The sequence below is a fragment of the Marmota marmota genome, unplaced genomic scaffold, assembly GCF_001458135.2.
Source record: "Marmota marmota marmota unplaced genomic scaffold, marMar, whole genome shotgun sequence".
NCBI lineage: Eukaryota > Metazoa > Chordata > Mammalia > Rodentia > Sciuridae > Marmota > Marmota marmota.
In genome coordinates this window covers 47,834,456-47,847,517 of record NW_026000037.1, presented here as the reverse complement: position 1 = coordinate 47,847,517, position 13,062 = coordinate 47,834,456, and the positions used below count along the sequence as shown (strand labels likewise).

Here is a 13,062-nt window from a genome sequence, read left to right as displayed (position 1 = left end):
CATATCCAAACCGAAGCATACCCAGAGTACAGTTGCCATTCAGAAATGACTCCCATTCCAACCCATCCTTCAGGAGTGGTTCAACCCAGGAAGGGAAAAGCATGCCAGCCAACAGCCTAGACAGCTCACCGAGACGGAATCACATACAGTTCGGTGTTTTGTGTTTTGGCAGAGAAATGTTGAGAGACACTATGGCCTCTACCCTGTCATTAGCGGGTGGATAATAGTGATATAAAATAAGAGATGAATTAGGATAATAAGCGGCAAAGGAGAAAGGAGTAAATTTTCCACAAGTAATATTTTTCTCTTCATGGTTATTTAAGTTTGAAACAGAACTTGAAAGTAGTAATCATGGTTCTACAGTAGACAAAGGATGGAATGTGGGAACCAGACGGGAAGGTGTGAGTGCCTTTATTACATTAACTAGACGCATGCAGAAAAATGCACAACTTCCAGGAATGTGCTGCTGCTTCCATCTCAGAAAAGCAAATTGAAAAAGGAAGTCAGGGGTGGCCTATTGTGCTGCCTGTGGTTTGTTATTATGTCTCTTAGTTCTAATGAATGTGTCTCCTTTCAAAGAATCTGTGCATCTTTTCTACATTTGTTGCTTGGGTTTCCCTTTGTCTCATTTTTGTGAGGCGGACACTTGATTTAAAAAAAAAAAAAATCTCGCCAAGTGGGATGGTTCAGGTACAGAAAAGTCTTTAAATGGGACGGGCAGGTGTTGGAAGCTTTCTCGCGATGACAGGCTTCACCCCTGTGTCCCAGGAACAAATGAGGTCTGTGTGTATCCATTCATTGATTCAGCCACTAGGTAAGAAGCACCTACCAAGTGCCTTTTGCTTAGGCACTGGGGATGCAGTGATGACGGAGCCCACGGGAAGGAAAAGCAGGCACCAGGGAACACAGACTGTTAGAAATGCTACAAATACAAATAGGGGGTATGTGCTACAAAGGGGGACTTGTTTTCCACCAGGGGGAGTGGAGGTCCCTCTAAGGAATGTTAATAGGAAGCTCCAGAGGCATTTGCAGCTGGAGGAGTGCAGGGTGGCACAATCCTATTTTCATTTGAAGATTATTTGGGTGACTGTCTAAAGGCAGAATTGTAGAGAAGCCAGAATGCAAAGAAGTACCCGTTAAAAAAAAAAAAAAAGCACCAAAGTGAATGGGAAGATTCCTTTGCTTCTTCAACAAAATGGCCCTTCAGATGTTTTCATGATGCCCTGGTTTGGAAATAATAACCAGTGTATTATTCTGTACTAAGATCTTTCACCAGTGGCTAATTTTCTAAGGGTCTGAAGAAGCTTCTGCCTTGCAGTGTTCTATTAGTTCCCTCATAGCTCTCGCGCCGCTCCCACTAAAAAAGTAATCCCGTTACGCTTGTCACCTGTGCATGCACACCATTGTGGTTTTGTAATATTTCCGCCCCCCCATCACTCAGCTCCTACAGAACCTTTATTGTGCAAATTTGCGGATGGAGGACAGAAGAAGAGACAGAACCCAAACAAATACATCCCGAATGGAAGACCATGGCACCGAGAAGGAGAGGTGAGACTTGTAAGTCCTTTCTTAACTTCAGTGTGGGTGTGCAGTCGTGGGCAGCTCCGAAAGGTCACACAGGCATCTCCCTTCAGCTGCCTGGGTCACACCTTTCTGCCAGCATGTTTTCATTCAAGTGATGCTCAGACTGAAACCCTTCCCCCTGTGTGTGTGTGGGCGGGGGGTGCTCACCAAGTGACAGTTCTCCACATAGATGGTGCAAACAACTGTGTTCCCCAGCTAGCTGCCTAAGTAGGAGGCTCTAAATTGCTATGAAACTGCATGAGTGTTTTGAAGGTCTTTTATGCCATGGTTTAGGTATAACCATTTAGAAGGGTTTACATTTATTATATTCAAAAAGTATTCTAAATAACATCAAAATAAATGTATTTGTCATTGAGGGTTTTTTGGGGGGTTGTATGTTTATTTAATCTTGTTCTTTTGAATAGTTTTTTTTTTTTTTAACCTTCAGTTTCTTAATAAATTATTGGGCCTCCACTTCTCTATATTTCTTTTCAATGAATTAACATAATTTTTAAAAATAGCATACAGGTCCCAGAATGTCTGGAGAAAATAAATGTTCTAGAATCTGGACCGTCCAGTGATAATCACTAGCCACTTGTGGCCATGTGTACACTTGAAATGTAGCTGTTTTGCTAGAGAGATTGAATTTTTCTATTTAATTTTAAATAGCTGCATGTGGCTAATGGCTACCATATGGGACAAGCACAGGTCTAGAGCTTAATTCTCTTACTGAGCTTATAATTATGCTTGGCTATAACAAAAAAAAAAAAAACAGTTTTATCAAATGCTACTGTTACTCTTTTATGTTGCAATGTCTAAGAAATAGCATTATCAAATCATGCCTTTCCAGCTGAACATTTGTGTCCTTCTCTTTCCTGTAGGCTGGAATGACACTCACTTACGACCCGACCACAGCTGCTATACAGAACGGGTATGTTGTTACGATAAATGCGTAATGGCTTGAGGGAAATTAAAGGTGGAAAATATCATTTTTCCATGAATTATTCCACTTAAAGGATTACTTAATACAGGCTTTTGTGTTTGTTCTAGATTTTATCCTTCACCATACAGTATTGCTACAAACCGAATGATCACTCAAACTTCTCTTACACCCTATATTGCATCTCCTGTATCTGCCTACCAGGTTTGTACCTTTAGGATTTGTCAGTAGTGTGACAACCCATGATTGTGAATCTCTGCTGCATTTTTTAATGTGTCTTAAAATTCTGAATATTTATAATGAAATTTAACTCATTTTATGCAGCTTTTGGGTACCCAATTTAGAATAAGCTGCTTTTGATTGGCAGACCAATTTGCTTTTATGTATAGGAAAATATATAAAGCAAGGGAAATGGTTGCCCATTATCTGTCCTTGGAATCATAGCAATTTAGAACTGAGACAAACCCACATACTTCCTCCACTATCCGCCCAGCTTTTAGATGCCAGGTGTCCCAAAAACTGAAATTTAAGAGAAATGCCATTAGGTAAAATACAGAATAGGTGTATACCTTGCTTTTATTTCTTTGTCAGCAGAAACTAATAAAAGAAGAAGTAAATATGCTTATACATGAAGGTGTGTCAGTTAGGTTACATTCAGTAAACAGGGCAGATGAGATTTGGGGTCTGCCCACCAAAAGAAAGAAAAAGAAAAAATAGAGGCAGCTCCCTGTTTGTGTTATTTTTTGCAGAGGCTTTACCTTAAATTCCCAACTGAGGAAATCTATTAAGCACCTGTCATAAGGTCAATCTGATTATACTTCAGGGATAGCTCCTCTTTTACATGACCCCAGGGGTGCACATGCCCTCTCTCCTGCATCAGAGCCCCTCCAGATGTTGACAGCCCAGTCCAGACAGGAGCTTCTAATGGAGTTCAGTTGCAGAGAGAGAGAGTTCTCGTCTCTTGACTGTTGGTATTCTATGGGACTAAACTAAACTTTGGTGTATTCTTGTTTTAACAACAATTGAATTAGATGCTGTAGTCCTGACTTCTGGGACTACAATATCTAATCTAACAGCTGTATTATTTGACTTCTGTAAATCTCAGATTCCTCATCTTTAAAATGGGGATAATAATAGTTTGTCTCATAAGTTTGGAAAAGTTACAAGGACTGAGTCTATGTAAAGAGCTCTCTACACAGTACCTGAATGTATCATTAGCACTCGAAATATTAGCTATAATTACTATTATCATCAGTAGCTGACTTATAACTAATATATTTTTTATTATTCTTCTTAAATAATAAATTGGTTAACATAAGCCAATGTCAAAGCTGGTTCTGTCTAAAAAACATAAAAGTAGCTTTGAATAACAGAAAAGTGACTAGATGCACTAAAACTGAAGGGATTGTTGGGGTTTTGTTGTCTTTTTGTGTTGTTGGGGATTGCACATGCGAGGCAAGTGCTCTACCACTAAGCTACATCCCCAGCTCTAAGACTGAAATTTTAAAGTAGTAATCACCACCTCTCTCAGCCTTTAGACTATTGTATGTTTTTCCCCTGATAGTCATTTTCTTTTCTTTGTTCTCTGAGAGTTGTTTATATTTACCATGGTTCTTCAACCTGCTGGGTATGGTAGTCACTTACTTAATGCCTCTTTAATTGTGTAGTGCTTAAGATTTCTATATTTTCCTTGCATTTTCCCTAATAATTCCTATGTCTGATATTAAGAGATAATATTGAACTATCTGAACTTAGAAATCTGTCATTCATATATCATTAAAAATAGGGGCATATGTATAAGCTTATTCTTAGGCCAATGAAAGATTGCACATATTAATTTCAACTTATGCTGCTATAGATATATCAGCTATTATGGTATTTTTCCACTACCTTTTCCCTTCTTAATATGAAATCAATGTGCATTTCAGAATCATTTCATAGAATAAAAAATTAGAAGGCCAGTTTGGTAATAAATTTGATATAGCTAACTGGAAACAACGTTATCATTTCAAAGGCCTGATTTCCTCTCCTGGGCATTCTGTATACTAAGATACCTGTGGAATTCCATTCCCTTTTCCTGACACTCAGTGCCATAACATCTCAGACGGATTCTTAACCCAATACGTTCAGGGATCAGGTAGGGCCAGTGAATGAGCTTTAAGTGACCTGTGCTGCAGAATGTCGCTTGTGTGTGTGCAATTAGTGGGGGGTGGGGGCAGTCTCTTTCTTTATTATTAGGTTTTCAAGGGGATCTGTGACCCCAAGATGGTTAAGAACCAGTGGCAAAGAGTTTATAAAGCATAGGTTATTATTCCCATTTTCTAATTAGGGAACATTGAGGAATAGAAATCGACCATAGCTGGCTTGCTGTTTAAGAGAGAAAATTGGATTAGGAGTCACAGCCCTTAACCTCATAATGCTGTACGTGACTAGATTATGAAGACTGAAGCATATCAAAACTGAGTGCATTTGGCCCACATTGGGGTGTACAGGGAACTGCTTGCCTCCCTGTGATTTATCCAGGGAGGGCCCACCACTCGTGTTGGAGTGGGCCTTTCTCTACTAAACCACCATATGCTTATGTAGTTGGATTTGAGAAATTAGCATCTGCAAGAAACCACCAGTACCCCAACGGGGAAAGGCTGCAGTCCAGATAACTGAAATGTTAACAAGGCAGAAGCACTTAACTTTGGTCTGCCTTAGGTGGCAAAGGAAACCAGAGAAAACAAGTATCGGGGCTCTGCTATCAAGGTAAATCACAATGCATTCTTCCCCCATGACTCTTCCCCATATTCTCTCTGTAGAATCTCTGAAGTTAACACTAGGGGACAGGATACAAGAGGGTTGTGTTAAGAATTGGAAACTGAAACAGTGTTAAACTACATAAACTCTGGAAAGCCCTGGGCATCAAAAAGGGACTGACGTTATCCCTCTCCCGAGTGGCAGACTACACAAGCCAGAATTCCTGCCACAAGCCTGACCCTCACATCTTATTTCTCAGTTCAGAGGGTCTTCTTTCTGTGTGGATGCCCTTTTAACTGTAGATGTCAGATATAGTTACTAAAGTTTAATTTCCTCAATCTGAATTTCAGATATTTATTTTCCTCACTAAGTAGAAATTATTAACGACTATGTAAGATTTTTGAAACCTAATGTCCTGAGTATCAAAGAGAGATTGAATTTGGTTATCTTTATTAAGTCAGCCCATACTTTGAGGGTTAGTTTCTTTCTAATCAGATGCTCTAGAATTAATCCTCTTTCATCCATATCCTAAAGCACCTAGTTCATACCTTGATTATAACACTTTTCACTAATTTGAGATATTTTACATACTTATCTTCTCTGCTTTAGACAGTAAATTTATTGAGGGTGGGTCCCATGTCTTATTCACCTTTTTCTCTTTGTTGCCTGATACTCAGCAAATACTTCTTGAGTGGGCCAATAGAAATTGGTTCTAAATAATTATTTCATCCCATTCAGAGTGACCAGTTTGCCAAGAACTCTAACTGCCTTAATCTTTTTACTCATTGATAGTATTGTTTCCTTATTTTCCTTCTGTAGATTTTTAACACAATTAAAAGAGAACTAGGAAATTATTACAATGTAAATCATTGTTTCTTTAAAATTCTCCCTTTTCTAGGTGCAAAGTCCTTCTTGGATGCAACCTCAACCATATATACTGCAGCACCCCGTAAGTTGTTCACCTCAGTGGCCTAATGTTCTGCCTGCAATTAAGCCATGTGTGTACTCTTCAGGTTAAAACCCCTTGCCAAAGGTGATAAGGGACTTGGGAAATTTTAAGCATGGAATATGAAAGTGCACAAGTTAAAATGAATCAGTAGTAAGCATTAAATAAATTTGTTCATAAGAATTTAAAACATACTCTGTTGGAGGCAGGACACTATTTCTTGCTCACATCAGTTCGGGGGGAGATCTGAGTGACGATGTTTTACAATACTTGATGAAACCGCACTCATGTTTTTACTCTGTTTAATGCAACCCTAAAGTAAAGATAGAGATTTTCATCTGTGTTATTAGCCTCTTTGGAAATCAGGAACAGTGTAGTATAATGCACTCTTTGATAAATAACAAATGTGATTTCTTTGGTGACTTGAGCACTTGTTGATCTAATGTGTATCTAGTACTACTTTTTCTAAATGAGCTACTCTTCAGAATGAAATCACAAAGCTAAGCATGCCTACACTGACCTGCATTCTTGCTGTTAAGAAAGCCATAGATTTAGACCTCAGCTTTCTGGTGACAAGTGCAGAATGGGGATCCTGATAAACAGTTTACAGTGTTTGTAAGATAAACATAGATCTGTTGCTTAGGAAGAGAACTTGGCTCTTGGTCTTAAAACGAGATGGAAATTCGTCCCACGATACCTCTCCTAAAGTGGGCACTGCACTATGTGACTGTGTGTATGAAATAGCAATCCTGGCATAATTAGTTTTGAACAAGAAATGCTTAAGATGACCTTTAGGAAGCTAATAAAACAGGTTTATATTATAACACAGGAAAAGATATCTTTGATGCTTATGTAGATGTGTACATGTATTATATGGTATATACACATTTCATACTGGGACACACGTGCACATATTCATGGGCATGTGTGGATTTGTGATGTGTGTTACTTTGTACATGAGCAAAAAGATCAGGAAACTCCTTCCCCATTTTCTGGACTTCTGAGTCATGATCATCTTACTCTGTGCTTTTGATAATGCACATTAGAAGTAGAATGTATCTGTTTTTCCCCTTTGGCAACTTTTAGAGACAAAGATTGCACATATTTTAGTTTAAAATCTTTTAGGAGACATGAGGAGTGTATATAGAACGTTGCTGAGAATTCATTACCTTTTGCCATCCAGATCCAAACTACCTGCCTGCACACATACCTCTGCCCCCAACTGTGCATCTAATTATCAATAATTAGATTATCAGTTAAACAAATAACTTATTTAAAAAGGATATCAGTTACAATGAAGCCAGAATGTACATTAGTACTTGTGGAGTATGTTAGAATACTTGCACTGTCAGGTAATTGGCCAACTGCAAAAGTAAAAGGAATGATAAAATCCACAGTTTATAGAAAAAAAATAGACAATTAAAGTCTAAAAATAGCTAATTAAATTTTGGTGTAAATGGTCAGTGAACCATGATCCAAGCATTAAAAATGATGACAGTGACAACTGTGCAATCTGTTAATTTTTATAGTGCAATGCTAAGTTAAAAGCAAAAACCCAAGATATGAAATTCTTCATGTTCTTTGATTGCAACTATGGAGAAACATGCAGAGGCAGGAAGGGGCACTTGTGGTTGTATGGGAGAGGCTGGATTACAGGTGATTTTTTTTTCTTCCCTGTTTTCTTAAATATATTTAATTTAGTCCAGAGCAGTGGCACACACCTGTAATTCCAGCAGCTCAGAAGGCTGAGGCTGGAGGATTGCAAGTTGCAGACCAGCCTCAACAACTTAGTGAGATCCTGTCTTAAATAAAAAGGGCCAGGGATTTAGCTCAGTGGTAAAGCATCCCTCGGTCCAATCTCCAGTACCCCAAAAGTTTTTAAAAATTTGGTTTTAATGACCAATATTTTTTAAATGAAATAGAAGAACAGAATCACAAAGTTCTGAGAACCACTGAGTGAGTGAAGAATGCTCTTGATACCAACAACTTAATCTTGAAACAAAGGGCTCTCTGTATAGAACATTTTTAAACAGATCACTATTATTGGTCCTATTCTTTTGCAGCTACAGAAAACATCACCTGTCTTTTTTAAGCATTTTATACCTTTGCCAGCCAAGGAGAGTCTGTAATTTGTGTTTGCTATTATAGCTCCTCCTGCTGGACTAGCTTCCCAGTTAAGTGAGGGTAGTGTTTAATGCAGGAATTTTTGTGAAGTGAATATCAAAATACCATTTCCCCTAACACTCTTACAAAGTCTCAGGAAAAGCAATCTATTAAGACTTTTGAACCTTATTTATTATTGATACCCCTTGCCAGTCTGAAAGATGTTATTTTTGCTTCACATTACTCACAAAGGGATTTCCTTTGCAAAAGGTAATTATAGAATCTTAACTCCTCTCAGTTTATCCTTTGTTGCTTCTGTCTCCCATCCACAGGGTGCCGTGTTAACTCCCTCAATGGAGCATACCATGTCACTACAGCCTGCATCTATGATCAGCCCTCTGGCCCAGCAGATGAGTCATCTTTCACTAGGCAGCACCGGAACAGTAGGTGGCAAATTAATATCATGTGTCTCTGCAAATAGAGGAGGGTAAATTAATGCACCCCTGTGCCTACCCTATAGAACCACAGGTTCTATGATGACAGTTTTTATGCCTGGCCCCAGCCCTACCCCACATTGCCTTCCAAAAAGAAAAAACTCAGATATTTCTTGATTAAGTGAAAAACTGAAAGTCTGTTCTCTAGGTTTCCCCTTTGCCAAAATTTAGCACCCACACATGGCCACATCTAGCTTCTTCAACTAATGTCACTGGTATATCATGAAGTACCATTTCATGCAGCAGAGGATGAAGGTGACACTAGAGTCCAGGGGACTTGGTGGAGTAATGAGGTTGACCTGGTACTAGATCCATGTTGGTTTGTTTATAGTTTAAATTGTAAGAGATGCCCACAGGAGTTTGATGCAGCCTGTATCTGTAGTGGCTCAAAAGAACAAAGGGTGGTGCATTTTCCCCTCTTACACTCAAAACCAGCAGCAACTTCTTGTGCAGACCAAGCCAGAGCCATACACAGCCTGAGATGGACCAGAAATTCCTCCTGCCTTTAAGAGTTAGTGACTTCAGCATCAGGAAATCAGGATTCCCTGGCCTAATCTTCAGTGAAAGGTCCAATAAGTCATCCATGTTTAGGTTTCCACCTGTAGAAACAGTACTAGGTAACAACTCAGGGAGCTGCTAGATGATAACAAGGTCTTCTGAGAAAAGATCTTCTAGAATGATGCATTAGTGATATTGAATTATTGAAGATGACAGACTTTAATGATCTTCACCTGTGTGTTTCTTTGTTAGGAAATCCAAAGACAACATGGAATTTATAGTTTGACAAATTCAAAATGTAGAAAATAATGACTTTGCCTTCCATATGACATTTTTACATGGACTAATAAACCTTTGAGGGTAGCATATTTAAATTTCTTCTTGGAGAACTCCATATATTTTATATCCAGCTCAAAATTCCCTGAGTACTCCCCATTTTGCGTGGTTTTCCATTGTCCATCCTGACCTCCTCCTCCTTTTCAGTACATGCCTGCAACGTCAGCTATGCAAGGAGCCTACTTGCCACAGTATACACACATGCAGACGACGGCGGTTCCTGTCGAGGTTGGTGCAGTGTATTAAATGGCCGTTCTGGCAATGGGTAGTTTCAAAAACGGGTGAATTAAGTAGAACTGAAAGCAAAATCTATCAAAAGTCAAATATTTGCATAAAGGATTGACTTTAGAGGGAATATGTTATTTGGGACTATAAAATATAATTGTTACAAATTAGAATAACAACATCCAGGCCACATCCCCAAGAACTCCTAGAAATATTTTCCAAGCTTGTAGCACCTTTTTCACCCCTCCAGAGTTCTGTCTTGTCACCCCTAAATTGAGATAAAATTGGAGTTTGTAATCCTAGTCCTAAAAATTGTATCAATGGTGATACTCACAAAAAGAAATCAGTCACGATTCAGATAGTTAATGAAAAAGGAAAGCTGATGTAGCAGACGTGGGAGAGAAGCTATACCTATTTTTATAGAGGCTGTTAGTGTAGCTAAATAACACTAGAGCTGGTATGGAAGAAGTCTGGCATCTGATTATGATTGAACAGGAAACAGCATTTTCCTGTAGAGCATCCTTAAAATTCCAAGAAAAATACTCAGCTCACTTGCTCTTTCCCAGTAGGCACTGGGCAGAACCCAAAGGCTCCCATTTCCAAGAAGGGCCAAAGAACCATGTCTTCTTATTATTTGCCTTTCATTGTGCAATTATGGGAACCACAGTTATCGGAGCCCACAATACCTTATCAGCAATTTTGAAACCCTCCAAAAACTTTGAAAATAAAAATTCTCTTTGTGACTAACTTCTTAGCAAAAATTCTGACCTTTCAAAAAACCCAACTTGAACTGAGACAAGGTGATACATTTGTCCCAGTTACTGTGTTTATGCACTATATAGAATTACTGATATGTTTGATTCTGAGGGACATCCCTAAGCCCTACTTGAGGGTATTATATGATATACAGCATATCCATACCATGTCTCAGATTCTGAACGTTGAAAATGCTGAATTCTAAATCACATCTGACCCCAGGGAAAAACAGATTAAGAAATTTGTTTGATAAATGTAGCTTGATCAGAATAGACAAGTCAAAGATTTGGATGGGAGGTGCTTGGTGTCTATCAGACATTTCAGCTACTTGAGGGAATGATTAACCTAAAAAGCTCTGCATAATATTAAGAAATTCACTTTAAAAACTGCTTATTTTCAGGTGTATGCCTTTGACTTAGACCCAAGTAAGTAGCAGAGTTAGGATTTTATCACTAACACATTTCATCTGCTCTGCTTTGTTGTAGGAGGCGAGTGGTCAGCAGCAGGTGGCTGTAGAGACGTCTAATGACCATTCTCCATATACCTTTCAACCCAATAAGTAACTGTGAGGTATGAGAGAAAGGTCTCCATTACCAGGGTGCCAATCAGGCAGTCTGTGGTTCCCATATCAAAATGATGCTTAGAATAACTCAGATCAATCATACTTGATTTCATTATAGCCAGGGCATCCAATCTTGTTGAAATGTTAAAATCAATGATTTTGTGAGTTTGCAGATTCACTGTTCTATGCAAAAAGAACAACACTTTATATTGAAATCAAACATATACCCACTCTCCTCGACCCCTCAAAAAAAGTAAGATCTGTAACATCATAGAACATCAAGTATCAAACTTATTATATTAAGTATCCTATACTGTATTGCTCAAGTACTCAAAACTAAAGGCAATTTAGCATAAGATGTTGCTTTATCAAGCATTACAAGATTAGTCAAAACTCATAGCCAAGATATTGCTAGTGTCAGTATCCTTAGATTAAAAGATTGTATTCCCACAAGTACCATTTTTTTTTTTTTTTTTTTTTTACTTTACCATGTATATTATAGTAAAATAGCTATATGGAACCTGGTTTCTGGATTGCCCTAGTGACAATATGTATTGTTGGTTTTTATAAAGTCACCCTTGATCTTTGGAGACCCACATGAGTTTGGCTCTGATTCCCTTAGAGAGGAAAGTACTTTGCAAGTCCCAGATTTGAAAGGCAGATTCAAAACATTGAAAGTGACCATCAGGTCCAGAGTTTGCATCTCTCTGTGAAACATCAGTGATGAGCACAGCCTTTTTCAAATACATCTCTCTTTAAATAAGATTATAAGCTCTATTGGTGTATTATATCGAGACCACAAAAGTACTTGTCTTTTATCTTTCTCTTGCAGATGTACAGAAGGGTGTTCTTACATGAAGAAGGGTGTGAAGGCTGAACAATCATGGATTTTTCTGATCAATTGTGCTTTAGGAAATTATTGACAGTTTTGCACAGGTTCTTGAAAACGTTATTTATAATGAAATCAACTAAAACTATTTTTGCTATAAGTTCTATAAGGTGCATAAAACCCTTAAATTCATCTAGTAGCTGTTCCCCTGAACAGGTTTATTTTAGTAAAAAACAAAACAAAAAAAAACCAAAAAAAAAAAACAACAAAAAAAGATTTTTATCAAATGTTATGATGCAAAAAAGAAAAAAAGAAAAAAAAAAGAAAAAGAAAACTTCAATTTTCTGGGTATGCACAAAGACCATGAAGACTTATCCAAGTGCATGACCGGATTTTTGTGGTTTTGTTCATTTTGTGTTTAATTTGTGTTTTTTTCAGCTGTATGAAATGGGCTTTCTGAAGTTTAACTAGTCCGACTTCACCCATGGTGTTCCATGCTTGCCGTGCGAGTGTTGCTGTAACTCAGTGTTGCCGTCACGTCTCTTTCCTTAGCTTTCCGTTTTTCTTTCAACGTAGTGTGAAGTGTCTTATCCTTTTCTATGAATTCCAATTTGCCTTAACTCTTTTGATGCTGTAGCTGTTTCAGTAAAAGTTAGTTCAAACTAATGATGTAGAATGCTTTGACCAAATGAGCTGGTCTATTATGCCTTGTAAAACAGCAGCATAGGGCTTTTAAAAGGTAGTCAATAAAAGTTGCTGAAATTTTGGCTTTTTTAAATATGTAGTAGGTGTTTTTAATGATTTTTCACATAATGTGTAAGGTAGTGAAAATGCAAGAAGGGAAAAACTGTTTTGTGTGAAACACATTTTCTGACTGGGGAACTTTTAATAGGGTTAAAGCGTTTGTAAGGCTGTATGCCGACAGTTTCCTCTGATAGTTTGACTGATTTAGGATATCTGCTGTATGATGCAATGTAAAGTCTTTTTTGCCTTTTTTCAGGAAGAAAAAAAAAACTAACTTGATGTTCTAGATTTAGTGTTAGGTAGCGTTGGGGCTGGGGGAGGGGG

General features: G+C 38.1%; 1 protein-coding gene across 5 annotated transcripts in view; it reads left to right on the top strand.

The window, feature by feature from the left end:
* The window catches only part of Rbms1 (RNA binding motif single stranded interacting protein 1), a 129,737-nt gene that overhangs the window by 115,036 nt on the left and 1,639 nt on the right, over window positions 1-13,062 (top strand). For 2 of the 5 annotated variants that reach the window (XM_048812364.1, XM_015479225.2), the window contains exons 7-15: window positions 1,442-1,557; window positions 2,445-2,494; window positions 2,614-2,707; window positions 5,207-5,254; window positions 6,144-6,194; window positions 8,627-8,737; window positions 9,770-9,850; window positions 11,089-11,173; window positions 11,998-13,062. The exon at window positions 11,998-13,062 is cut by the window's right edge and continues 1,639 nt beyond it. In XM_048812364.1, the coding sequence (XP_048668321.1) occupies window positions 1,442-1,557; window positions 2,445-2,494; window positions 2,614-2,707; window positions 5,207-5,254; window positions 6,144-6,194; window positions 8,627-8,737; window positions 9,770-9,850; window positions 11,089-11,166 (629 nt within the window). In that variant the 3' untranslated portion in view covers window positions 11,167-11,173; window positions 11,998-13,062. The remainder of the gene's footprint in view (window positions 1-1,441; window positions 1,558-2,444; window positions 2,495-2,613; window positions 2,708-5,206; window positions 5,255-6,143; window positions 6,195-8,626; window positions 8,738-9,769; window positions 9,851-11,088; window positions 11,174-11,997) is intronic. The other 3 variants (XM_015479226.2, XM_015479228.2, XM_015479227.2) reach the window with 3 other exon arrangements.